We start from the raw sequence: 26,550 nt of genomic DNA on the forward strand, positions 1-26,550 counted from the left end.
TGCCTCACTTCAGAACCATCTGTCCCACTCCTATTTTCTGCTATCCAGTCTAGTCCAATCTGCCCCATTCCAGGCTGCCCCATTGCTAATCCAAAACAATCTGTTCCACTGCCAATCCAAAACAGTCTGCCCCAATCCAAAAGTCTGCCCCATTCAAAAACAATCTGCCCTGCTGCCAATCTAAAAAGCCCTCTCCTATCCACCCTGTTCCAGTCCAATCAACCCCACTCCAAACCACCCTACTCTGATCCAATCCACCCCAGTCCTATCACTTCAATCCATTCCTCCCACCTCAAACCAATCTAATCCACTCAAACCTACCCTATAGGTCCACCCACTCCACTCAATCCAACCCACTCTACCTCTATCTACTTACCTTCCCCACTACCTCAGTACACTATACACTATTCCACCCCACTCTACTCTCCTACTCAACTCTGACACTATTGCCCCATTTCCCCCCCCCCCTCCCCCTATTCCACTCTACGGCACTATCCCAGCAAATCTGGTATAAGACACTGGTGTACAACATGGCAAAAACACATTGCTAGAGCCAATAGCTCTAGCATAGGTGAGACCTATTGGCTTTTCCACTGCTTTGTTTCCCCTGCCAATGCTGAACAGCATTGACACAAAGCATTTTACTTTTTACCTATGTCGCACAGCATTGGCAAAAAACATTAGCAAGTCCAGTAGGTTAGAACGGCAGGGTCTGTTGGCTTTTCCCAGAGCTGGTTAATCCTGGTCCATGTGCCTTTATCGCTGTTGCTTCTAATAGTTGTGCCCAAGCTTGAAAGTGAGCGCTTAATGTAGGCAACCAGAATTGAGAAATCCTAGAGTTTAACAGTAGTTTTGATTGACACGCCAACCACGTTTTCTACTATCAGCTTTATAATTTACGAATTCAACAGAAAGTTATGTTATAACGAATTGTTACTGAAAAATCGCTGCATATATGGTGTAGTTAGAAATGCTGAAAATTAGCTGTCAAGTTTTATATTGATCGCCTTCTATACGCATTGAAAGTGTGGGCATTGTGCTCAGGCGAGGTTCTTTCTTCAGTCCCCTGATTAGATCATTTTCATCTGCAAGAGGAAACATAAAACGCGTATATTTAGGCGACGTTCAGGTGAGGTGGAAAGAATGGTGCCTTCTAGTCATGGACATGTTCAGTTTCACTATTCATGCAGATTCGTGGCTACATCAAAGACCAATTACTTCACAAAGGCATTGGGAATTTAAAAGACACGGGACTGTAATAATGGTGAGGGGACCCCAGAGGTCTAATACTTTGAATAAAAAGAAAGCCTGAGTCAACAGTCGTGATATAGAGCATGACTAAGATGTAGTGACCGAACAGAAGAGAAACGCCCCCTTTGCTGCGTGATGTGGCATCTAGGCGGATTTTCCACAACGTGATATCACAGGGGCAGTTTTATTGGTGATAAATAACATTTGAACTAGCGTATGCTTAATTTGTATAGTTTTCTCAAGAGTCGTGTATTGTCTGTGGATTTGTGATCTCATTTGTACCCACCCATATTGTTAAAATAGCGGGATGGCAAAAGAACAGAACGAGTGTCTTAATTTGACAATCATACCTTGAACGTTTTCACAATTTGCCTTTCTTTGCCCCCTAATTTCCCTTTCAAACCGAAACGACTAAACCATCAGAAAATTGTGCAGTTTGGATGCTAAGGACAGTATCTCTACCCAAGCCCACCCTCTCCATCCGGCTCGATCTGCATTGGTTGATCAAGATTGTCTGACACGAGACTTAGCAGGGTTTTCAAAGGCCTCTGGGGTGAGGGCTGTTGTATTTGGCAGACTCGACTGGCGTACCAGAGAGCTAGTCGATCAATAATTGCATAGCGCGGCGACTCACCCGTGAGGGTCTAATTTGCTTTGTTTATTTGGGGAACTGTGAGAACATGTTTGACTCTGGTTTGGGTACTCTCAGCCCTCCCCTATCATTCCTCTCCATACCTGTGATACCCAGTTCCTAAATCTGCTGTTACCAATGTCCTTTTTTATTTTTATTTTTCTCGAAGATCTTGCATACCCCGTAACCTGCAAGACAATTAAAAATGTCCCCCTTCAAATGCTTCTGTTTGAGTAGTTAGGTGGCAGGTTTGTGAGTGACGTGAAACTCCCATTTCAGCCCTGTGACCCTAGATGTTGGCAAATTGGTTTTTAGTTGCAGCCATATTTTATTGGGCTACGTTTTCAGCGGTTTCCATCCCTCTCCTGTTAAAAAATAAAAAATCAAGGGGATCCCTGCTCTACCTTTTTGTGTTGCTAAAAGGCGGTCTGCGCTTCTACCCACCATTCCGCTCCGTTGACTCTCCAGTGCTAGTATTATCGACTATAGTGATTTCCCTGCACTGACCCTCTTCGCTTGACCTTGCGTGTGCAGTCCATAAAGAGTAAATGTTGGCGATGAAGCAGATATTCAGGTTGAGTTTTCCATCTGTAAGCATCTTGCCGGACAGCAAGCAAGCACACATATGGTGTTAGTGTGAATGCAGTGGCAAGCAGGTTTTCTTCTGGTTTCTTAGTAACACTGACCTGTTCACACAGTGGGCAGTTTTCATTGCAACCTTATCAAAGCGCCAGCACAGATGACATAAGCTGTATTGTACGATATTTAAGTTGCTTTTCTGCACTTGTGGTCCTGTAGTAGTCGTTTTAATGTCTGCGCCCTGAGCATCAATTTGTCTGTGTGCCTATCTTGCGCATTTCTTTTGGAACATTTTATAAAAAAATTATATATATATATATATATATATATATATATATATATATATATAGTTTGCTGTGAATTTGCTAATTCCCTAACAGTCTGTCAGTATATCATTTTTGGGTCTGATTTGCTTGCGAATACCTAGTGCGTTCTTACTAACTAGTATGCACGTTTAAAGGAACGCAGTGGTAAAATCCTTTATCTTTGCAGATAGCTGTGATGATACTCTTGTTTGACTTCCTCTAAACCTTTGTGGTGTTATCTTGTTTGTGCTCTACTGTTGCGAGGTGGAGCAAGCGTCTCTTGCGTTGCTTCACCAGCAGTGTCCAAGGCTTTGCTGGGGTGTGCCTAAAATGTTCCTCCACCAATGAGTGGCTGCTGCACCCTCAGCAGGTCTTATGAAGAGCAGTCTCACCCTCTCCACGAAAAATCTATTCACTAACCAACCTCCCCACCCCTCATACTGGTGGTCCTTCACTTTCCCTATGTATGTGTTAAGTTGCATCTTGTGCATGTTGCCGCTGGCAACAAGTCCTAGGGAAAGAGGAGCAGTTGGCTCCAAGGTATAGTGACGGTGTGCCCAACATAAGTGTTTCTACAAGATTATTGATGCAGCTAGCTAGAAAGATGAGGACTATGTGGGATGAACATGCTGTACAGTGAGACATTGCTAGGCACTTACATAAATACTACCCCAAATATAGGGGTCTATGGGGTAGGTTTGTATGTGATGTACAGATGCAAATTAAATATTAGGTGTTTCCCACTAGGCCAGCGGGCGGAAATGGGTTTCTGCCTGCCGACTTAGTGGGAAACAGGGGGCAGAATTGTCTCCGACTCATAATCGAGCCGGCAGCAGTGCTGTTGCCTGCAGGATGCACCAGCACCCTTGCAATGTTCACTTTCTGCTGAGTGGATGGGCAATGCGGGTGGCCCCCTAGTGTCCTCTGCACGGCAGTGAAACTGCCATGAAAAGGCTGGCGGAGAACAAGGTCGCAATCTGCAACGCAGAGCTGCATGCAGCGCAGCCTGGCTACGAACTCCACCCCGCCAGGCCATTGGGGGGATCATGGATCCCGACAGTGCTGGCGGAACCATGGTGGTCAGACTGCCAAGGTCTTTATGTTGTGGTTGGAGTGCACAGCAGTGGTGGTCCTGACTGCCACTGTGGGGCTAGCAGTCTGAAGACTGCAAGCCTCCTAATGAGGCCCTGGGTGTTAGGTAATAACTTGACTGTTCCCAAACATAAGCTGAAGTCCCAGCTCGCCTCACCTTTGCATTTTGTGGCTGGTTTGTAGTGTTACTAGGGTTGCAGCTGCTGACGGCTCCATCAGGAACACTTTTGGTAAATCAAAATAGTTTCAAAGGAATTTCTACCTGAGTTAATTCTATCCAGGATAGCTATTGAAACTGTGGTAGTCCAACTGAGCTTTTAAATGTCTCCCACATGCTGAGGGAAAGGTCTTAGTGTGCCAGGAACATTTAATATGTAAGAACTAAAACACCAGTGGTATATCACTTTACCCAAAACTGTATTGTAACTAACCAATGACTGCACCAGGACGACGGAAATACCTTGCAGGAATCCTACATTTCTCCTTTAATTTTTAGAATAGGAGTAACCTGGATAAAGGGGTCCTTTTTTGTTTAACATCCGGTTTTATGAATTTACATCTGTGATTATAGTGGAGGGGAGTGCTTGTTGGTTCAACCTCTTTCTGCTAATTGGCTCGTGTGCCCCTCTCGAGTTTGACTTCATTTAATGATAGGCTTTTTAATAGGTTTTTTTTTTGCCAGTACTGATGTTCCTATTCTGTATTTGGAGAGTTTACTTTCTGAATATTGTTTGATCACTTGCTCAAGGAGTACTTGTATATAAAGAATTCTGAATGTCAAACATTCCAGAAATGGCTGCTACAGCCAGGGAACAGAGCACATCAAAGTTTGGATGTGTTAGGATCACCTTGAAATCTCGATATAAGAAACCCTGCTCTTGGGGTATTTTCTTTATCTTCACCCTTTTTTTTTTTCCCCCTCCACTCTCCGCTCCTTTTTATTTCAGTGACCACTTTTCTGTGACTGAGAGGCTACACATTTGGGGTGGTGAGCTGGTTCTGCCACCAGACAGCTGAGCACAATGGGCAGACTAGCAAACAGACCTATCTACTATGGACTTAGTGGCTTTTGGGCCCACCCCATGCTCTGATTTGAGAGCTTTATCTCAGTTCCCCTACTTCTGATTCAGTTGCACCCTTCACTTTTCTTGTTTGGCCTGTTCAAGGAGCATTTGGTCTCCCCGTTTTGATTTGTACTCTTCCACCTCAGTCCCACTTGCACTGTAATGCAAGTTTGATTTTATCACTCGATCTCCCTGCTTCTCCTCCCTACGTGCCTGCTCTTTAAAATACTAGCCACTTATTCCAGCACACCTGAAGTACCCCCCCCCCCCCCCAAAGCCTTTTTTAAGCTTTCATTTAATCTCTGTATGCAGGTGGCTGTTTTTAAATGGAATGTAATCTTGTACAAGAGAGCCACCCATGTGTAAATGTGGAGGCCATTTTAGAATGGTATTTTCTATTATGAAAAATCACCCAAGTACATGTGCACAGGCATGTGAAAATTGTATATATCTCTCTTTGGGAAAGCCAGTAGGTGTCCTGGCTGAGATCTAGTGGCTTTGCCAGTGCTATTTTTTTTTAGTGATTATGCATCACCCATAGGATTAAATTTGTCTCCCTGCGGATCTGCAAAGGACTTGGTAGGAAAAGTGTTGGTGTCTGCTGGTCATTTTCCCCTTTGACAGCAGCTGTGGCTATTCTCCCCTGCTGCCGTCGTCCTGCCATCTTGCTATGGGATTAATGGAAAGAGCTAAAGAAGCATTATTTGTTTGAAGATGTGCAGAAAGTAAAGTTATTTGTGTAGCATTAGTTAAGCCTGTTTTATTGTACAGACCTACCCTTTTTATTGAGTATCCTGTAAGATGGCTGTTTTCTGGCTGAATGTATCTCATTGTGCAGGGGTATTTTGTGGAATCAAGGAGTGAAACTTCGCATTTGGTTCCAACTCTATTTCAAATGTTGCATGTATGTTACAAAGTCCTTACGCTTGCGACACTGTTTTATATGTAAATGCAGAGATTGTTTTGTGATGCTTGGATTAGTAACCTGGAAAATAATCCAAGGAGATTAGACCCTGCTGCAAGTAAGGTCTTTACAAGGTCCTATCCGAATAAGAGCATGACTTTGGCACCTGCCCTGGGTGGGGTCGCCTTATTTTACCATGGCCCATTGGGCCTGTTTTTTTTTTGTTTTTTTTAAAGATCATTCAAAACCGTAGAGCGACAGGCTTTAACTTTGTCTGTTTTTTTCTTCTTGTTTTTTTCCCCACTAGGTGTGTCGTAGTATTGTTCAACCCCCGTAAAAACAAGCAGCATCATATTCTGAACAGCTCCAGGTAAGAACAAAAATATTCACTTCAGAACAGTTTATGAAATAAGTACGTTATGTTACCCGCTTCGTACGTATATACCATCTTGAACACAGTACTCAGAGCCCAACACTTAGCTTCGACAACTAAAAACGTCTCTCACAACTGAGGTAGAATAATGGGTGGGGAGTGCTGATGTAGACCACTGATAACCTGGTAGTGGGTGTGCAATGTGACATGTCTGTGGTGAAGAGGAGAAAAGTTGGTCTGCATGTGGTAGGGTGGAAGTATCAAAGAAGTCTTTGCAAAGCCAATAGATCTCACCTGTGCAAGAGCTATTGGCCTTGTCAATGTTTTAGCCATGTTGTACACATGCATGGCTGCTGTTCAGTATGGAGTAAGAGTGATGTAGAGTAGATCTTGGAGTAGAGTACAGTGGCATAGAGTAGATTGAGTGAAGTGGTGCAGAGTAGAGTGCAGTGTTGCAGAATGGATTAGGTGGCGGAGTGGAACAGGGTAGAGTGCAGTGGTGCAGAGTAGATAGAACTGGCAGAGTGCAGTTGTGTGGAGTACATATGGCGTTGGTAGGGCACTGCCATTATGACAACACATTTTTTGATTGAGATGACCATTGCATTTGACTAGACATACAGTTTTACTGATACGTATACAGTGCACAAACAATGTGTGTAAATGTCATCACCTAGTGTAATGATTTGATCACAATAAAATATTTTATTCCACCATACTTCGGCATTGCCAAAAATTTACTCATTTGTGCTTCTCTGATTCTGATATATTCTGAAATTTCTGAACAGTTCATTTACAGACATTTCAATTTTGTTGTCTGTTAGAAAAAAGAACATTGTACAGCCTTCCTCTAGCATCTCCCCCCGACCTGCATGATTGTTACATAAATACTCCGTTAATTCAGAGAAGGAATACTCGGTGTCTTTAGAAGACAGATCCTGACTTTCGAACTCTCTTTGAATGCACAGCAAATGGAACAACATTTAAAGGCCTGTTTACAGAAAGTGAGCACTGGTGGAAGCGTACAGTAAATAGGATTATGGCCCATAGGAGGGATGATCTTAAGCTGGACAGCCTAAAACAAATAAAGTCAGCAAATAGAAAGAAAGCAAATGTGAGTAACAAACCACAAAGACAATAGGAAGCAATGGGCAGAAAGTATTTCTAGGGAAGCTTTCCAAATGACCCCAAGAAGTCTTTAGCAACCAGACCTCTTCCCTGTCTGGTAGGATTAACTTAAAATTTGCTGTCTCTCCTGTGTGCATTTCTGTGAGGCATTTGCTGGAGCTTGAACAAGTGCCCACTGAGGATTTTCTAAATGGTCCGGAGAAGCTTTAAGACTTGGTTGCACATTATAGAACACAGAAACCTCTTTGATAAGTCCATGGCATCTAGAACTAAAGTATCCAATTAAAGGGCTTAGGTACCTACATAAACACTATTCAGTACCACTTTTGGCCAGTCTCTGGATTGTATCCAGGTGGCATCTTAATATCCTAAGACAGAACAAATCCACTGCTAGTTGAGGTGCCCATTAAGCATCTGTTTTTTTTAAAGTTTCCTTTGAAACCCCAATGCAGGCCTTAGTTGTGGAATAAGAGGTGCAGAGAGGTCAGGACTGTTTGGCCCCAGGAATCACCCGAGAAGGCGTGGTTGAGAGTTTGGCATTTCTGGTTTTACTATATCAAGTTAAGACCAGTCCTGTGGTGTAAGGAGCTGGTTCTCTGCTAGTTTTGCAGCAATGTTGAGACATCCGAAGTGAGGCAGTCTAATTTGATTTTAATCAATGACACAAGTGGCAGTTGAGAGACTAGTGGAATGGTGTATGGTTTCAGCTGCAACTGCCCCTATGAGAATTCTTTGAAAATGAACCCGCCAAGCAAGGGGATTTTAAGGGAAGGTGGTGAAAGCGCCAAGTGTAGCAGTAGAAATTATTCTTTTATTGAAAATGTTCATCAATTACTCTAATCAGGAGTGGCAGAGAAAAGCTAGACTTGTATAGGGTTGGTGTAGTTAAGCAGCATATAGTGACCAAATGGACATGGTTGTCTGTCTGAAGCCAAATTCTGACTCTGGAATACTGATCTCAACCATTCACTAGCAAGCATACCTCCCTTGTTTAGGAGAGAAGTAATCATGCTGCCTCCTTAACACCAGCAATTTAGGAAGCTCTCATCAAAGTATCTGCCAGTGTATATTTTTCGATTGTTTTTTTTTTGGTCAGGAATTACTTAAAGGAGTATTGCTTGCTAAAATTGAAATGTGTCGGCACATGAAGATACCCATTGGCGTTGTATTTTTGGCACTTCCCCCATTTATTTCTTTTTACTGCAAAATTGGAAACATTTGTCTCAGACTTGTTTAATGATGTTTGTGTTAGGCCTTGTTGGCAGGACCCCACTGTTTTTGTGCTGCTTTTCATTTTACATAAGTACCTTCTGCGTTTTCCTCATTCATCTAATTTGGCAAACACATCTTGCAAGGAAATGCCTCCTTGGCATGGTTACCCCCTGACTTTTTGCCTTTGCTGATGCTAAATGTTGATTGAAAGTGTGCTGGGACCCTGCTAACCGGGCCCCAGCACCAGTGATCTTTCCCTAAACTGTACCTTTGCTTCCACAATTGGCACAACCCTGACACTCCGATAAGTCCCTTGTAACTGGTACCCCTGGTACGAAGAGCCCTGTTGCCAGGGAAGGTCTCTAAGGGCTGCATCATGTTTTATGCCACCCTGGGGACCCCTCACTCAGCACATACACACTGCTTGCCAGCTTGTGTGTGCTGGTGGGGAGAAAATGACTAAGTCGACATGGCACTCCCCTCAGAGTGCCATGCCGACCTCACACTGCCTGTGGCATAGGTTAGTCACCCCTCTAGCAGGCCTTACAGCCCTAAGGCAGGGTGCACTATACCACAGGTGAGAGCATATGTGCATGAGCACTATGCCATTACAGTGTCTAAGCAAAACCTTAGACATTGTAAGTGCAGGGTAGCCATAGGAGTATATGGTCTGGGAGTTTGTCAAACACGAACTCCACAGTTCCATAATGGCTACACTGAAATCTGGGAAGTTAGGTATCAAACTTCTCAGCACAATAAATGCACACTGATGCCAGTGTGCAATTTATTGTAACATGCACCCAGAGGGCATCTTAGAGATGCCCCCTGAATATCAATCCGACTTCTAGTGTGGGGCTGACCAGTTTCTGCCAGCCTGCCACAACCAGACGAGTTGCTGGCCACATGGGGTGAGTGCCTTTGTCACTCTGTGGCCAGGAACTAAGCCTGCACTGGGTGGAGGTGCTTTACACCTCCCCCTGCAGGAACTGTAACACCTGGCTCACCCCCTTTGTTACAGCACCCCAGGGCATCCCAGCTAGTGGAGATGCCCGCCCCTCCAGCCACTGCCCCCACTTTTGGCAGCAAGGCTGGAGGAGACAATTAGGAAAACAAGGAGGAGTCACCCACCAGTCAGGACAGCCCCTAAGGTGCCCTGAGCGGAGGTGACCCCTGCCTTTACAAACCCTCCATCTTAGTTTTGGAGGATTGCCCCAATAGGATTAGGGATGTGCCCCCCTCCCCACAGGGAGGAGGCACAAAACCTCCAGGACAGTAGCCATTGGCTACTGCCCTCCCAGACCTAAACACACTCCTAAATTTTGTATTTAGGGGCACCCAAGAACCCAGGAAACCAGATTCCTGCAACCTGATCTACAAAGGACTGCTGACCTACAAGCCTGCAGAGACGACTGGCGACAACTGCTTTGGCCCCAGCCCTACCGGCCTGTCTCCTGACTCGAAAACCTGCAACCAGCGACTCATCCAAAAGGGACTAGCGACCTCTGAAGTCTCCGGACCAAGAAACTCCCGTGAGCAGCGGCTCTACTCAACAACAGCTACTTCTTTGCAGCAAAGAAGCAACATTTAAAGAACTCACCATTCCCGCCGGAAGCGTGAGACTTCACACTCTGCACCAGATGTCCCATGCTCGAGATCCAGAGAATAAACACCACAGGGAGGACTCCCCAGTGACGTCGACCCCGTGAGTAGCCCGAGACGACCCCCACAGCGACGCATGCAGAGAATCCAGAGGCTGCCTGGACCAAGCACTGCACCCACAGCCCCCAGGACCTGAAGGAACCGAACCGCAGTGCAAGAGTGTCCCCAGGTCCCTCCATTTCCTATCTAAAACCAGACGCCTGCTTTGCACACTACACCCGGCTGCCCCTGAGCAGCTGAGGGTGTGCTTTGTGTGCCTACTTGTGTCCCCCTCTCTCAACCCCCCCCCCCCCGCCCCTAGTGCTCTACAAAAAAACCCTGGTCTGCCCCCCGAGGACGTGGGTACTTACCTGCTGGCAGACTGGGACTGGTGCAACCCTGTTCTCCATAGATGCCTATGTTTTGGGCACCTCTTTGACCTCTGCACCTGACTAGCCCTGAACTGCTGGTGTGATAACTTTGGGGTTGCCCTGAACCCCGAACAGTGGGCTGCCTATGTCCAGGGACTTGTAAGTGTTCTACTTACCTCACAATCTAACCAATACTTACCTCCCCTAGGAACTGTTGATTTATGCACTATCTACTTTTAAAATAGCTTATTGCCATTTTAACAAAAACTGTATGTTATTTCTCTAATTCAAAGCTCCTAACTTACCTGTGTGGAGTACCTTGCATTTTATGTATTTACTTCAAATCTTGAACTTGTGGTTCTTAAAATAAATGAAGAAAATATTTTTCAATATAAAAACCTATTGGCCTGGAGTAAGTCTGAGTGTGTGTTCCTCATTTATTGCCTGTGTGTGTACAACAAATGCTTAACACTACCCTCTGATAAGCCTACTGCTCGATCACACTACCACAAAATAGAGCATTAGAATTATCTAATTTTACCACTATCTTACCTCTAAGGGGAACCCTTGGACTGTGTGCACACTATTTCTTACTTTGAAATAGTATATACAGAGCCAACTTCCTACACATCTGAAAAAAGAAATCACTTGTAAAAGTAAAATCCTACAGTTAGAACATTTTTTTCTTGCCACCATGGATTGTGGTGGCAACTGTAGGCACCATGTGTGCAGACCAGTCTGGACAATGATGTCCTGTGGGATGTAATGGAATGATCTTCTCTAGTAATAACTAACCAATCATGTCTGAGCAACACACATGCCAACGCTCATAGGAGAGATCAAACCGTTTTTGCTGGTATTTATTTTCTTTCTTTATGACAGAGGAGTAAACGTTCCAGTTTGGGGAAGTACTGGGGTGCTGGAGTAAAGGATGAAAGCCCCACAAATGTGTGTGGGTCACATTGCTACTTGAAATAATCTCAGGCAAGCTTATCAGAGCAGAGGCACCTTGACTGGCATATTAATGACCCCAGCTTTGGAAATACCTGTTTCTTTAAGAAATGTAAAGTTGCTTTGTCTCCTTTCCACAGGCATACATACCGTAAGTTAATGATATTATCCTGATAGTAAGAGACACACCTGCTTGAGGGCACGGCGGGTGTTGGAATAACGTATAGTAATTAAAATCACTTTGCTTTAAAAATAAAAAGGGCATTCACTAGAAAAATAAAACCAGGTTACAGGGATGTTAGTTAGGTTCTGTATTAACTTGTATAAAACCACAGAGATTCTGCAGTTATAGTTAGTTATTTCAAGTAACTCTAACTTGCTCTGTAAGGTAACTATGATTTGCGCCTTTGCAATGCACAGCCAATTACTCCCCATAAAGGATTGAGATCTTGTATGGCATCTTTGATATTATCACCGCAATATTTGCAATAAAATTATTAATAAGAAAAGTGGGCATGGCTAGGGCGCAAGTTATAGTTACCTTATGACGCAAGTTAGTTACTTAAAAGAACTCTAACTATAACCGCTGAATTACTATGGGTTTTGTACGAATAAATTAAGAACCGAACTATGACGTCCCTGTAACCTTTGTTTTTTTTTCCAGCGAATGAAAATATATATATATACATATACAAACACTTGTTTGTGTATTTATAAAAGTATATATTTATAGTATCAAATAATGGAATATATTACATTTACATTTTATTAATATGCTAAAATTCTTAACATTTACAACTTCAAACTCTTAATCATTATTTTTTGCCTAATTTTGGATATTAGTATCAACTATATTTTTTTTCGGTATTTTTGTACTTGCTAGTATAGCAGCACAATATTATGGTAAACTATTTTTGACGCACTATTTTTGTCAACAATATTGTTTATTATTGTCAGTGATCTGATCCCATCTCCCATTTTTCAACCGAAGGTAGCATTTTCTTCCTTGCACTCATCTGCTATAATGGGCTGCCTGGCACAGAATCCTGGGCACCTGTTCTGGCCTTTTGCCAGCATGCCCAGGCAAATGCACATACGTAGTATACAAGTAGTAGTACTTAAAACGCATGAGCTTAGTTGGTACTCATTTACTTTAATAATCCCGTACTGCATGGTGAGAAGTGCCTGTAAAGCAAAAAGATGATGGAAAGAATGGCTGAATGATTGTTTGCAACTGGCAATATCTTCGGCCCACATTCAAACCATTATTGTTTGTTACTGTACCAGTCTATACACAGATAGACCTTTTGCAAATCAGTTCTTGTCCTCCTACAATAGAAATAGTCAAACATGAACGTCCAAATCTGGTCTCTTTTAGATGGGACCACCAGCAAACCCCAGGCCAGTTTTGACCTACTTATGTCTCGTCAGTGGAAATCTGCCATTACAATGCGGTCATAACAATGCATGACCATTTCCATGAATCCTTGGCCATGCAGGATTTTAAGAGTATGCCATTACCACGCAGGCTTTTGCAACGAATTTTGTTCTGAAGTCAAATGGTAAAGGCAAGAGGTGGGAGGCAAAGGGAGGGCTTCGGCAGAGCCTGTCCTGTCATTGTCCTCTTTATGCAAATCCAGATGAATTGGTTATGTGGTCGTTGAACCCAATAGGAGCACTACCACATTCCACATGATTTATATTTTTACTGAACAAGCCCTATTTTACAGACCTAAAACGAGTTCGGATGATTTTGACAGCTCCATGAACAGATAATCATGTATAAAATTAGTCATCATATCCTAGCATAACACTTTGACGTGCCTCAAGGGTGTTTCAAGGCTAAGATTTGGACTTCTACCTGGTATTTAGTGCCCAGTGGGGACTCATGTGCTTGTCAAGTTACTTGCCATTAATAGACCATGTTTGCTGAAATCCTTTTTACATTTTACCTGTTCTGTATCTTGGGACGCCTATGTCCTTTTGATGCAAATTCTGTGCTAATGGTTTTTCTCTATCTTGTCAGTTTACACCTTATAACTAAAAGCCTAAGGGCTACTTTATCACCACACTTTCTTTTACATGTTTGGGATTTGTTATTTATACAATGAATGTTGAGCACATGCATCCTTCTGTGGCCTTTAGTTTTAATCTGAGTCGAACGCTGCAAAACCAATGATAAAGATTGATCTAATGTAGTGGCTCTAACTGGTTGACTTCTGTAGACCCCTTGCTTAATCATTACTCGAATATGGAGACCCCTACCTAGATTATTTAACCAAAACAACACATTAAGCTGTCATCAAACAAATACACAAATAATGAAATATTTTAGTTCACAAACAAATATTAAAAAATCACATTTTTAAAGGGAAGTTGAGGTTTTCTGAATTCAGTTAAGGCCACACACCGCCCATACTATATTCTGTATGATGTACTTGCACTGCTTCCACAACTTAATTGCTTAATTTGTAGCCTGCAAATCCAATTTCCTTTACATTGAATGAAAGTTTTAAAGTCTTCAATTGTGCATTTTGTATCTTTACATTCATACACTTTAACTTGTTAATAGCTAACTTTCGAAGGAGTTGTGGACCCTATGAGTAGGCATCACAGACACCCCAGGGGTCCCCAGACCACAAGTTAAGAGCTGTTGATCTAATGCAAATAACCAATCTTGTATGTCCCCTTTCTGTGAACTACATCCTCATCTAGGGTACTTTTTAAGTAATGTATTAATTCTCCTTGGTATTTTTAGTTCAGATTTCTTCAAAGATGGGGTATCTTCCATCAAAGTATACCAACCAAGAGGAAGACTCCTTAACCCATAGGCACCTCACACTGGGTTGTTGCCCTTTGAGCATGACCGCATATTCGGGACCATACTGTGTTCAAGAAAGCCGTCAAGGCCAATCTCTTTTCGCGTCCTTTTTAGGGACTATAACAATCACATGTATATTTGACTTGAATGTGTGAAAATGACTTGTTACCAGGTGGAAGCAAGTGAGGGAAGCGGAGAAAGACGGGGAGGGGGGGACTAAGCTCAATGTAAGCCAACTCTGTTGTGATGTGCCATTACTCACCACCTCGGGTGGCAGCACCGTAATAGCTATCTAACCCTCAGCTAATGTGTACTGTATCATACATCGAGAAGACCGACTGCATGTGCTGTCATTTATTCAATATCCTCTAATAGACCATCTGCGAAGGTCCCTGGCGTTGCTTCTTGTTTGAGAGGTACATATTCTTTTTGTGTAGTACTGTCTTGCTGGTTACCCTCAATAAGGTATAGAAATAATGGTTCAAGTATTCCTGCACCCGCTAACATCTGCATGCCGTAGTCGCTGAACTTCTGTCTGAGGGAATAGGTTCACATAGTTCCTTCTACATTGTACCTCTTTCATACTCGTTGCAGTCCTCAATCACTTCCTTATTTGTTGTCTTCTAAACAACCAACAATGTAGCTGTGGACCATTTTTCAGCCCCTGGTCTGCAGGCTTTGTTGCTCTGCACTCGCTCACTTTGTCTTTTGTTTACTACATTTCCCTACAAGTCCGAGAATGCCAGGTACCAAACTCATGATTGTTCTTGGGGGGGCAGATTCAAGCCGTTCTCTCGATTTGTAGAGAGCTACAGTTTGGCCCAGATTTAATGTTGTTGGCACTTCAGTGTTGAATTGAAATATCTCTGGAACTATTCAGATAGTCATTGAAGTGTACTGGGCTCCACTCCATGCTTCTGATTTTGCTGAAAATGTCTTGCTGCTGCTGCAACTCTGAACGGCTGAGCCACCAAATTTCTTTAATTTAAGCCACAGCAACTTCAAATCATTTTGATCTTGGTGTGGAGACAGGTAAGGCCAGTTACCAGAGCCGCTGCCTTCTTCCCCTTTGAGGCGCGTTACTATTATCCCCCTTACCATTCTCTTTATGGGACGGCAGTGGGTTGGAGGTGAGGAGTTTAAAGTATTAAGACCTTTGTCTTGCTCTTCCCTTCTGCAGCTGTTTTCTCTTCTGAGTAACTTCTGCATCATTGTTTTATTGTTACTGGGGCCATTACAGGAGACTTGAAGTTTTACTTTATGCCCCACCTCTTACTACTTGCTCCACTGAGTCTACGTGGTCCATGCATAGTGCTTGTACCGTACCATTGTCCCACTTCTTCCTTGCTGCTTGCTATGGCCTGTCCTTGGGTTGAGCGGCCTGCTGCCCTGATCAGACTGTGGGACTGCCTGTGGCAGCAACCTTCCACGCCTCTTTCTGGATTCTCTGTGCTATTGCTGTAGTAAATCCTGATGGCATCTCACTTCAGGAGAGCGGTGCAAGCGTGGGGAAATACCTCTGCCACCACCAAGTCAGTCATTGTGATGCTTCATTGGTGTTGCTCCTTGCAAAGGATAGAGATGCTCCTTTATGCATGTGGCACTTAATTAAACCCCTAGGCTCGATCTGGCTCTCTCCTGATACCTTGTCAGTTTGTAATCTCAGCAAGTAACCAGGACAGCCTCTTCTCATGATTTTTCTAAGCAGGTTAGCTGCAGGGGACAACATCGGAGCCTCAGGAAGATTCTGCTATTTTTGGACTCAGCCACTGCCACCCCTAACTCCATTTAATTGTTTTTTTTAAATGGGATGTTTTTAATGTTGAATTGTAAGTCTTTCGCCTTTTAATTTTCTTTCTTAATAGTGCGTGTGATTTACCCTAGAGCAATTGGCAGTGACATGTTGCTACATTAGTTTTGGAGCAAGTACAATAAAAGCTTGTGAAAAATTGATGCACGTAAAAAATTGGATTATTTATTGGGTGGGGTGACTACCCACCTCAAGGAACTATTACAGCCCTATTCAGGTGAACCATTAATGTCCCTGAAAGAACTTTAACTCAACCCTGCAGGAAGGTAGCCTCTTTTTAGCCTTGTTAGCCCCACTTGTGGCCTGTTTGTGAGTATATGTCACGGTGTTTTTACTGTCTCACTGGGATCCTGCTAGCCAGGGCCCAGTGCTCATAGTGAAAACCCTATGTTGTCAGTATGTTTGTGTGTCACTGGGATCCTGCTAGCCAGGACCCCAGTGCTCATACATTTGTGGCCTGTATGTGTTCCCTGTGTGGTGCCTAACTGTATCACTGAGGCTCTGCTAACCAGAACCTCAGTGTTTATGCTCTCTCTGCTTTCTAAATTTGTCACTGCAGGCTAGTGACCTAATTTTACCAACTCTCATTGGCACACTGGAACACCCTTATAATTCCCTAGTATATGGTACCTAGGTATTGGGGTTCCAGGAGATCCCTATGGGCTGCAGCATTTCTTTTGCCACCCATAGGGAGCTCAGCAATTCTTACACAGGACTGCCACTGCAGCCTGAGTGAAATAACGTCCACGTTATTTCACAGCCATTTTACACTGTACTTAAGTAACTTATAAGTCACCTATATGTCTAACCCTCACTTGGTGAAGGTTAGGTGCAAAGTTACTTAGTGTGTGGTACCCTGGCACTAGCCAAGGTGCCTCCACATTGTTCAGGGCAAATTCCCCGGACTTTGTGTGGGTACACCATTACATGTGTGCACTACATATAGGTCACTACCTATATGTAGCGTCACAATGGTAACTCCGAACATGGCCATGTAACATGTCTAGGATCATGGAATTGTCACCTGAATACCATTCTGGTATTTTGGGGGACAATTCCATGTCCCCGGGTCTCTAGCACAGAACCCGGGTACTGCCAAACTGCCTTTCAGGGGTCTCCAATGCAGCTACTGCTGCTGCCAACCCCTCAGACAAGTTTCTGCCCCCCTGGGGCCTGGGCAGCCTGGTCCCAGGAAGGTAGAACAAAGGATTTCCTCTGAGAGGGTGTTCCACCCTCTCCCTTTGGAAATAGGTGTGAAGGGCTGGGGAGGAGTAGCCTCCCCCAGCCTCTGGAAATGCTTTGATGGGCACAGATGGTGCCCATCTCTGCATAAGTCAGTCTACACCGGTTCAGGGATCCCCCAGCCCTGCTCTGGCGTGAAACTGGACAAAGGAAAGGGGGAGTGACCACTCCCCTGACCAGCACCTCCCAGGGGAGGTGCCCAGAGCTCCTCCAGTGTGTCCCAGACCTCTGCCATCTTGGATGCAGAGGTGTGAGGGCACAATGGACAGCTGAGTGGCCAGTGCCAGCAGGTGACGTCAGAGACCCCTCCTGATAGGTGCTTACCTCTCTTAGTAGCCAAGCCTCCTTTCTCAGTAACCAAACCTCCTTTTTGGGCTATTTAGGGTCTCTCCTCTGGGCTATTCCTCAGATAACGAATGCAAGAGCTCACCAGAGTTCCTCTGCACTTCCCTCTTCGACTTCTGCCAAGGATCGAGCGCTGACTGCTCCAGGACGCCTGCAAAACCTCAACAAAGTAGCAAGACGACTACCAGCAACATTCTAGCGCCTCATCCTGCCGGCTTTCTTAACTGTTTCCTGGTGGTGCATGCTCTGAGGGCTGTCTGCCTTCACCCTGTACTGGAAGCCAAGAAGAAATCTCCCGTGGGTCAACGGAATCTTCCCCCTGCCAACGCAGGCACCAAACTTCTGCATCACCGGTCCTCTGGGTCCCCTCTCATCCTGACGAGCGTGGTCCCTGGAACACAGGAGCTGGGTCCAAGTCTCTCCCACAGTCCAGTGGCCCTTCTGTCCAAATTTGGTGAAGGTAAATCCTTGCCTCCCCACGCCAGACAGCAAACCTGTGTACTGCGTGATTTGCAGCTGCTCCGGCTTCTGTGCACTTTTCCAGGACTTCCTTTGTGCACAGCCTAGCCTGGGTCCCCAGCACTCCGTCCTGCACTGCCCAACTCACTGAGTTGGACTCTGTCGTGAGACCCTCCTTTGTGGCTCTAGGTCGACCGCTGTCCTCAGATCTTCTAAGTGCCTGTTCCGGTACTTCTGCGGGTGCTGCCTGCTTCTACCGGGGCTCTCTGAGTTGCTGAGCGCCCCTCTGTCTCCTCCTCCAAGGGGCGACATCCTGGTCCTTCCTGGGCCCCAGCAGCACCCAAAATCCTCAACCGCGACTCTTGCAGCTAGCAAGGCTTGTTTGTGGTATTTCTGCAACCTCCAGCACGCCGTGGGACATCTTCTCACCAAAGGGGAAGTTCCTAGCTCCTTTCGTTGTTGCAGAATCTTCGGCTTCTTCCACCCGGAGGCAGCCCTTTTGCACCTTCATCCGGGGTTTAGTGGGCTCCTGCCCCCCCCCCCCCCCCCCCACAGACACTTGCGTGACTCTTGGACTTATTCCCCTTCCTTTACAGGTCCTCAGGTCCAGGAATCAGTCTTCAGTGTTTTGCTGGTGCTTGTGGTTCTTGCAGAATCCCCTATCACGACTATTCTGTCTTTCTGGGGCAGTAGGGTAACTTTACTCCTACTTTTCAGGGTCTTGGGTTGGGGTATTTTGGACACCCTTACTGTTTTCTTACAGTCCCAGCGACCCTCTACAACCTCCAATAGGCCTGGGGTCCATTCGTGATTCGCATTCCACTTTTGGAGTAAATGGTTTGTGTTGCCCCTAGGCCTATGTCTACCTATTGTGATTCTACATTGTTTGCACTACTTTTCTAACTGTTAATTACCTATTTGGGGTTTGTGTACATATAATTTGTGTATATTACTTACCTCCTAAGTGAGGGTATCCTCAGATATTTTTGGCATATTGTCACTAAAATAAAGTACCTTTATTTTTAGTAACGGAGTGTTGTGTTTTCTTATGATATTGTGCTATATGATATGAGTGGTATAGTAGGAGCTTTGCATGTCTCCTAGTTCAGCCTAAGCTGCTTTGCCATAGCTACCTTCTATCAGCCTAAGCTGCTAGAAACACCTCTATTCTACTAATAAGGGATAACTGGACCTGGCACAAGATGGAAGTACCACAAGGTACCCACTATAAGCCAGGCCAGCCTCCTACAAACCCCCTGGTAGCTTTTGCGCATAGCAGACAGGATTAATTTAGGGCAACGTCTAAAGTTTTTACGCAGTATCAAAAGGGCAATAAAGTCACAACGCAAAACAATACAAATTTCAAAACAAGTTGGGAAAATAAAGCACAATTTAATAAACAAAAGTATCCCAAATATCCAGTAAGTGGTGGTAGGAAGTTAGCTCTGTATATACTATTTCAAAGTAAGAAATAGTGTGCAGAGTCCAAGGGTTCCCCTTAGAGGTAAGATAGTGTCAAAAAGAGAGAATTCTAATGCTCCATTTTGTGGTAGTGTGGTCGAGCAGTAGGCTTATCAGAGGGTAGTGTAGCATTTGTTGTACACACAAGGCAATAAATGAGGAACACACACTCTGACAATTCCAGGCCAATAGGTTTTTATATAGAAAAATATTTTTTCTTAGTTTATTTTAAGAACCACAGGTTCAAAATTTACAAGTAATACTTCAAATTAAAGGTATTTCACTCAGGTATTCTAGGAACTTTAAATAATCACGATAGCATGTACAGTTTTGACAAAAATGACAAGCTATTTTAAAAGTGGACACAGTGCAAAAATCAACACTTCCTGGGGAAAGTAAGTAATTAAGTTCACAGGTAAGTAAAACACTTACAGGGTTCAAAGTTGGGTCCAAGGTAGCCCACCGTTTGGGGTTAGAGGCAACCCCAAAGTTACCACACCAGCAGCTCAGGGCCGGTCAGGTCAGAGGTCAAAGAGGTGCCCAAAACACATTGGCTTCAATGGAGAACAGGGGTGCCCCGGTTCCAGTCTGCCAGCAGGAAAGTACCCGTGTCCTCGGAGGGCAGACCAGGGGGGTTTTCTAGGGCACTGGGGGTACACAAGCAGGCACAGAAAGTACACCCTCAGCTGCACAGGGGCGGCCGGGTGCAGAGTGCAAACAGGTGTCGGGTTTTGGATTGAAAGCAATGGGGAAACCTGGGGGTCTCTTCAACGATGCAGGCAGGCACGGGGGGGCTCCTCAGGGTAGCCACCACCTGGGATAGGCAGAGGGTCGCCTGGGGGTCGCTACTGCACTGGAGTTCGGTTCCTTCCGGTCCTGGGGGCTGCGGGTGCAGTGTTGGTTCCAGGCGTCGGTCCCTTGTTACAGGCAGTCGTGGTCACGGGGAGCGTCTGGATTTCCTCTGCAGGCGTCGCTGTGGGGGCTCAGGGGGGTCAACTCTGGCTACTCACTGGCTTGCAGTCACCTGGGAGTCCTCCCTGTAGTGTTGGTTTTCCGCAGGTCGAGCCAGGGGCATCGGGTGCAGAGTAGAAAGTCTCACGCTTCCGGCGGGAAACGTGAAGTCCTTGAAGTTGTTTTTTTGTTGCAAGAAAGTGGCAGATGGTTGAACAGAGCCGCTGTTCACTGGAGTTTCTTGGTCCTTTGGGTGCAGGGCAGTCCTCTGAGGCTTCAGAGGTCGCTGGTCCCTGTTGGATGTGTCGCTGTTGCAGTTTTCTTTGAAGTTGGGAGACAGGCCGGTAGGGCTGGGGCCAAAGCAGTTGTTATCTCCGTCTTCACAGCAGGGCTTCAGGTCAGCAGTCCTTCTGGTTAAGGTTGCAGGAATCTAGTTTCCTAGGTTCAGGGGGGGCCCTAAATACTGAATTTAGGGGTGTGTTTAGGTCTGGGAGGGCAGTAGCCAATGGCTACTGTCCTTGAGGGTGGCTACACCTTCTTTGTGCCTCTTCCCTGTGGGGAGGGGAGGGCACATCCCTAATCCTATTGGGGGAATCCTCCATCCACAAGATGGAGGATTTCTAAAAGTAAGTCACCTCAGCTCAGGACACCTTAGGGGCTGTCCTGACTGGTGGGTGATTCCTCCTTGTTTTTCTCATTATCTCCTCCAGCCTTGCTGCCAAAAGTGGGGGCAGTGGCCGGAGGGGCGGGCATCTCCACAAGCTGGGATGCCCTGGGGCGCTGTAACAAAAGGGGTGAGCCTTTGAGGCTCACCGCCAGGTGTTACAGTTCCTACAGGGGGAGGTGAGAAGCACCTCCACCCAGTACAGGCTTTGTTCCTGGCCACAGTGACAAAGGCACTCTCGCCATGTGGCCAGCAACATGTCTGGTGTGTGGCAGGCTGGCAAAAACGAGTCGGCCTACACTGGAAGTCAGGTATGTTTTCAGGGGGAATCTCTATTGTGCTGAGCAGTTTGATACCAAACTTCCCAGTTTTCAGTGTAGCCATTATGGTGCTGTGGAGTTTGACAAACTCCCAGACCATATACTCTTGTGGCTACCCTGCACTTACAATGTCTAAGGTTTTGCTTAGACACTGTAGGGGCATAGTGCTCATGCGCTTATGCCTTCACCTTTGGTATAGTGCACCCTGCCTTAGGGCTATAAGGCCTGCTAGAGGGGTGACTTACCTATGCCACAGGCAGTGTGAGGTTGGCATGGCACTCTGAGGGGAGTGCCATGTCGACTTAGTCATTTTCTCCCCACCAGCACACGCAAGCTGTGAAGCAGTGTGCATGTGCTGAGTGAGGGGTCCCCAGGGTGGCATAAGACATGCTGCAGCCATTAGAGACCTTCCCTTGCATCGGGGCCCTTGGTGCCAGGGTTGTGCCAATTGTGGAGACAAAGGTACAGTTTATGGAAAGAACACTTGTGCTGGTCCCAGCACACTTTCAAATCATAACTTAGCATCAGCAAAGGCAGAAAGTCAGGGGGTAACCATGCCAAAGAGGCATTTCCTTACAGTGGTATTAGAGAGGAGTTTGTTTTTTTGTTTTAATTAGTAGTAGTATCCTATGGCAATGAAGGTCAATGGTCGTGGTATACTGGGACGTAGGTGTAATTTGATGGAGCACAAGTTGAGGACACTAACCAGATTCGCCCTGATCAAAGGTTTTACCTTTTGATTTAGTACTTTAAGTCCAAGTCTAGGAGTACACTTAACATTACTTCCGCAAAGCATACGAAGGGGGTGATTTATTATTTAAGAGGGAGGTTTTGACCTGTGAAGTGTGTATTTTGACAGGTTAAATTGTTGTTTTTACACTTCTAAAGGCAGGACGTACTGCTATGCCCGAAGCCATGTTTTACACTGTCACTGTAGTGGATGGCTCAATAGGTGCTGCAGTCCATTAGTGACTTAATTTACAGGCCCCGGGTACACTCTGTAACCTATGCTACGGACTTATTGTTGCATATGCCAATTACAAGTATATCAGCTTCATCATGTTGACTAGAGGAACACTGTTTGGCATTTTACCATTGGTTAGCTACAAAGTCCAGGAAAAGGTGAAAAATCTGGGGTGGTCATGCAGAAAAGGTGGATTTCCTACAGTGCACAAATGAAAGGTTTAAAGTCTGCCATCATGTAATGACAATGCAGTCCATCTGTTTTATTTCCATTGAGCCAAAGCTATCTCAGTATATTTATTGCCTGATACCTGACCCAAGAAGTGGTAGCCATATCCATGAACACATTTGTGCATTTTACGCCTACAGAGTAAGCAAGTGGCTGTAGGCAGGTGTTATTGGCCACCTCATATGAATTTAATCAAGTATGCAAGTGGCACAAGACCAATAGTGGGAAGCGAGAATCCAAATACAATTCTTCCACCCTGTGCTGGTGTGTGGAGCATGCCTCTAAATCTCATGCACCTCTCCTTTCAAGGCCTACCACATTCAGTAGCCTTCCACTTATGCACTCTGGGGGGGAAAAAAAGTCACCAAGGGACGGATGACATTTGGAGTGCTTTCTGGCTTTGTCCTGGGCCTGAAGTTCTATGCAAATGCTGCAATACAATATTAGTCAACCAATTCTGGAATTTGACGTACTTAACTCAACATGCATAGGTGATAAAATCCGAGCGTTATTGCTATTGAAAACTATCATTAACTTCCACTTATGCAGTGAGGAAATTAAGAAACGAAAAGTGAGATTAAGTGCCTGTGAACGAAGCCACACTACTTGCATCTTGAAACTTGGTGCTCAGAAGTTATGAGCCGACGAATAGAAGGGAGCAGAGCAAGAAAAGTAGTCCGTACTTGAATAGGAAATACGTAGAAAGGGAAGGCAGGTCTCCACTTATGGAACCTGGGTAAGAGTCCCTAAAGCGCAGTTTTCTGAGGATGAGACTACTCGTCCTACTAGGTAAACTGCCTGCCATTGCACATTGTTTCCGCAATGTAGAGGACTAAGCAGGGCAGACATCTGCATGGGCTGAAAAGGCAGAACAAGAGGTCTGCACTTCCACTCTCAACGATGAGTCATTCTAAGTTCATGCTTAAAATCTTCATACAGCGGCATGTACCCTTCACAACTCTGTAAAGTGCTGCATTAGCCCTACCCCGTTGATAGGTGTGTGCTGCGATATATTTCTTTTTGTGTCCGTTTTTAATTGCTGTTCAGTGCAATCTCCAGCAGGATAGTAGAATTGTCACCTGTCCTGTGGACTGGTGTGGAAAATAATTGATGCAGAGTCTGTCACCGAAACACAATGCTCACAAGCTGCAGGTGTTAATGCGTATGTAAATGAATAGTTTATTGTACAGATAATAAAATCCCATACAATTAAAACATAAAACAGTAAGTGATAAATTAACATAGAATAAAAAAAGCCCCAGCTGCAAATAAGAGCTAATAAATCAGACATTAAATACATACTAAAATACTCAATTTATGTATGCTAACATCAGTAAAAAGCATTCCCCCAATAGTATTGCATGACCTACGATTAAGATATGACCAGGCCTCCACAAACTACATAGTCCATAATAAACAAGGGACCCACGGTAGTCAAGGCCTGAAAGTGCTTAACTGCATTGAATCATCATAAGTTAGCTACCAACTGGGATCAAAACCCATAGTGCAAGCTTGAAGCTCAGCAACTTGACAAATTTAATTCAAACCCAAAAGGGGCAAGAGCGTGGGTAAATTTCAAACCTTATCCAGTGCTCGCAGTGCCCCTAAATTACATTCCTTGGTCCGGCGTAAGTTATGACAAAGCTTCAGGAAGGCACCGGCACCTACTGCCTGCCAATCCAAAAACCCAAATCCCAACCGCACCTGCGCAGGAGAAGCAAGATGTGGTACATGAAAGACCCTCTTATAAATCTTGTTGACCAGCCTACTTAACATGAGCCTTTACCCAGCAAAATTTCCTGACCATATAAATGACGGGATAATCTTTGCTCTCATAACTTCCATTAGCGGGAGGAGATTCGGCCCCTTAAGAGCTTTAAATTATTTAGAAAAAGCCACCTGCAGAGCCACAGCTTTTAGTTCAATCTCTTTCCTATGTCTAACAAAGCTATCCCTAGAATCATGATGCACCCCTAGATATTTATAAGACTGGTCTGAAACAAGTTTACTACCCTTATAGTACCAACTGATTCCCAAATGCTTTTTCCTGCCCAATGAGACTACTTTGGTTTTGAGCAGATTAATTTATTCTCAAGCGTACAAGATGGAAGTTCGTTAAGCAGTCGTTGAAGGCCACTCTTGGTATAGCTAAACATTGCCAGGTCATCAGCATAGAGCAAGTGGCTGAGCCCTAAGACCACCGATCTTGTGGTGGTGGGAGGGGGTAACAGATGGAGAATTAACTGCATCAAGAGCCGATAACAAATCTGCAAAAAACACATTAAAAAGCAGGAGTGCAAGCACGGAACCCTGCTTCACACCAAGACCAGTGGAAATTTTCCTGGAAAGGGAACTACCGTCTCCTAATTTAATATTGACCCAGGTATCTGTGTGTAGTTCTATAATGGCACCCAAAAGCACTGGTGGAATTCCCCAATTTAGTAATTTAGCCCACAGGGCGCTCCTTGGAATCCGATCAAATGCTGCCTTAAAATCAACAAAACAGCAATGCAACACAGAGCCTGATAAAATTGCCCTGTCCCTCAAAATAGATAAGGCTAATAAGTTTGTAGATGTACCCGAAGCAGCAGAGAACCCTGTTTGAACAATGGGGATTAATCCCTTTAATTCTGCCCAGGCACAAAGATCTTGCAACAGATAACTAGCATAAAACTTGGCTTTATCAAGCAAGGCTAGCAACCTGAAATTAGCTGGATCCTACCCTGATCCTCTTTTATATAGCAGAGGAAGTATGGCACCACGCCAGGACTCAGGAATTCTTGAAGTCACTACAGTACTCAAACAGATACGCAAGATGAACTGCCAAAAAGGACATGTCCTGTTTCAACAGCATCCGCAGGAGACCGTTAGGACCTGGCGCTCAATCACGCTTTGCCCTGGAAATGATATGAAGGAGACTTTTTTTTTTTTTTTTTTTTAATGACCATTGTTGGACTTTTGCTTATGCAGGGTCATCCCCACTCTTTTTGCCTCCTGCCTCCTATTTTTTTCTGACCTGTTGCTGTTTGTTTTTTAACTCTGAACACTTTACCACTGCTAACCAGTGCTAAAGTGCATATGCTCTCCGTGTAAATTGTATATAATTGGTTTATCCATGATTGGCATATTTGATTTACTAGTAAGTCCCTAGTAAGGTGCACTAGAGGTGCCAGGGCCTGTAAATCAAATGCTACTAGTGGGCCTGCAGCACTGGTTGTGCCACTCACATAAGTAGCTCTGTAATCATGTCTCAGACCTGCCACTGCAGTGTCTGTGTGTGTATTTTTACACTGTAAATTCGACTTGGCAAGTGTACCCACTTGCCAGGCCTAAACCTTCCCTTTTCTTACATGTAAGGCACCCCTAAGGTAGGCCCTAGGTAGCCCCAAGGGCAGGGTGCAGTGTATGGATAAGGTAGGACATATAGTAATGTGGTTTATATGTCCTGACAGTGAAATACTGCCAATTTCGTTTTTCACTGTTGCAAAGCCTGTCTCTCTCATAGGATAATATGGGGGCTACCTTTAAATATGATTAAAGTGTAGATTCCCCTAGAGAGTAGATGGACATGTGGAGTTTGGGGTCTCTGAGCTCACAATTTAAAAATACATCTTTTAGTAAAGTTGATTTTAAGATTGTGCGTTTAAAAATGCCACTTTTAGAAAGTGAGCATTTTCTTGCTTAAACCATTCTGTGACTCTGCCTTGTTTGTGGATTCCCTGTCTGGGTCAGTTTGACAGTTGGTTGTTTTTCACCTCACACCAGACAGTGACACAAAGGGAGCTG

At 44.7% G+C, this 26,550-nt stretch overlaps 1 protein-coding gene across 3 annotated transcripts in view; it reads left to right on the forward strand.

Annotated features, from left to right (window-relative positions):
• The window catches only part of MAPKBP1 (mitogen-activated protein kinase binding protein 1), a 533,456-nt gene that overhangs the window by 269,720 nt on the left and 237,186 nt on the right, over positions 1-26,550 (forward strand). For all 3 annotated transcript variants that reach the window (XM_069208767.1, XM_069208768.1, XM_069208769.1), the window contains exon 4: positions 6,134-6,196. In XM_069208767.1, the coding sequence (XP_069064868.1) occupies positions 6,134-6,196 (63 nt within the window). The remainder of the gene's footprint in view (positions 1-6,133; positions 6,197-26,550) is intronic.

This window comes from Pleurodeles waltl, chromosome 9 (assembly GCF_031143425.1).
Source record: "Pleurodeles waltl isolate 20211129_DDA chromosome 9, aPleWal1.hap1.20221129, whole genome shotgun sequence".
Classification (NCBI taxonomy): domain Eukaryota; kingdom Metazoa; phylum Chordata; class Amphibia; order Caudata; family Salamandridae; genus Pleurodeles; species Pleurodeles waltl.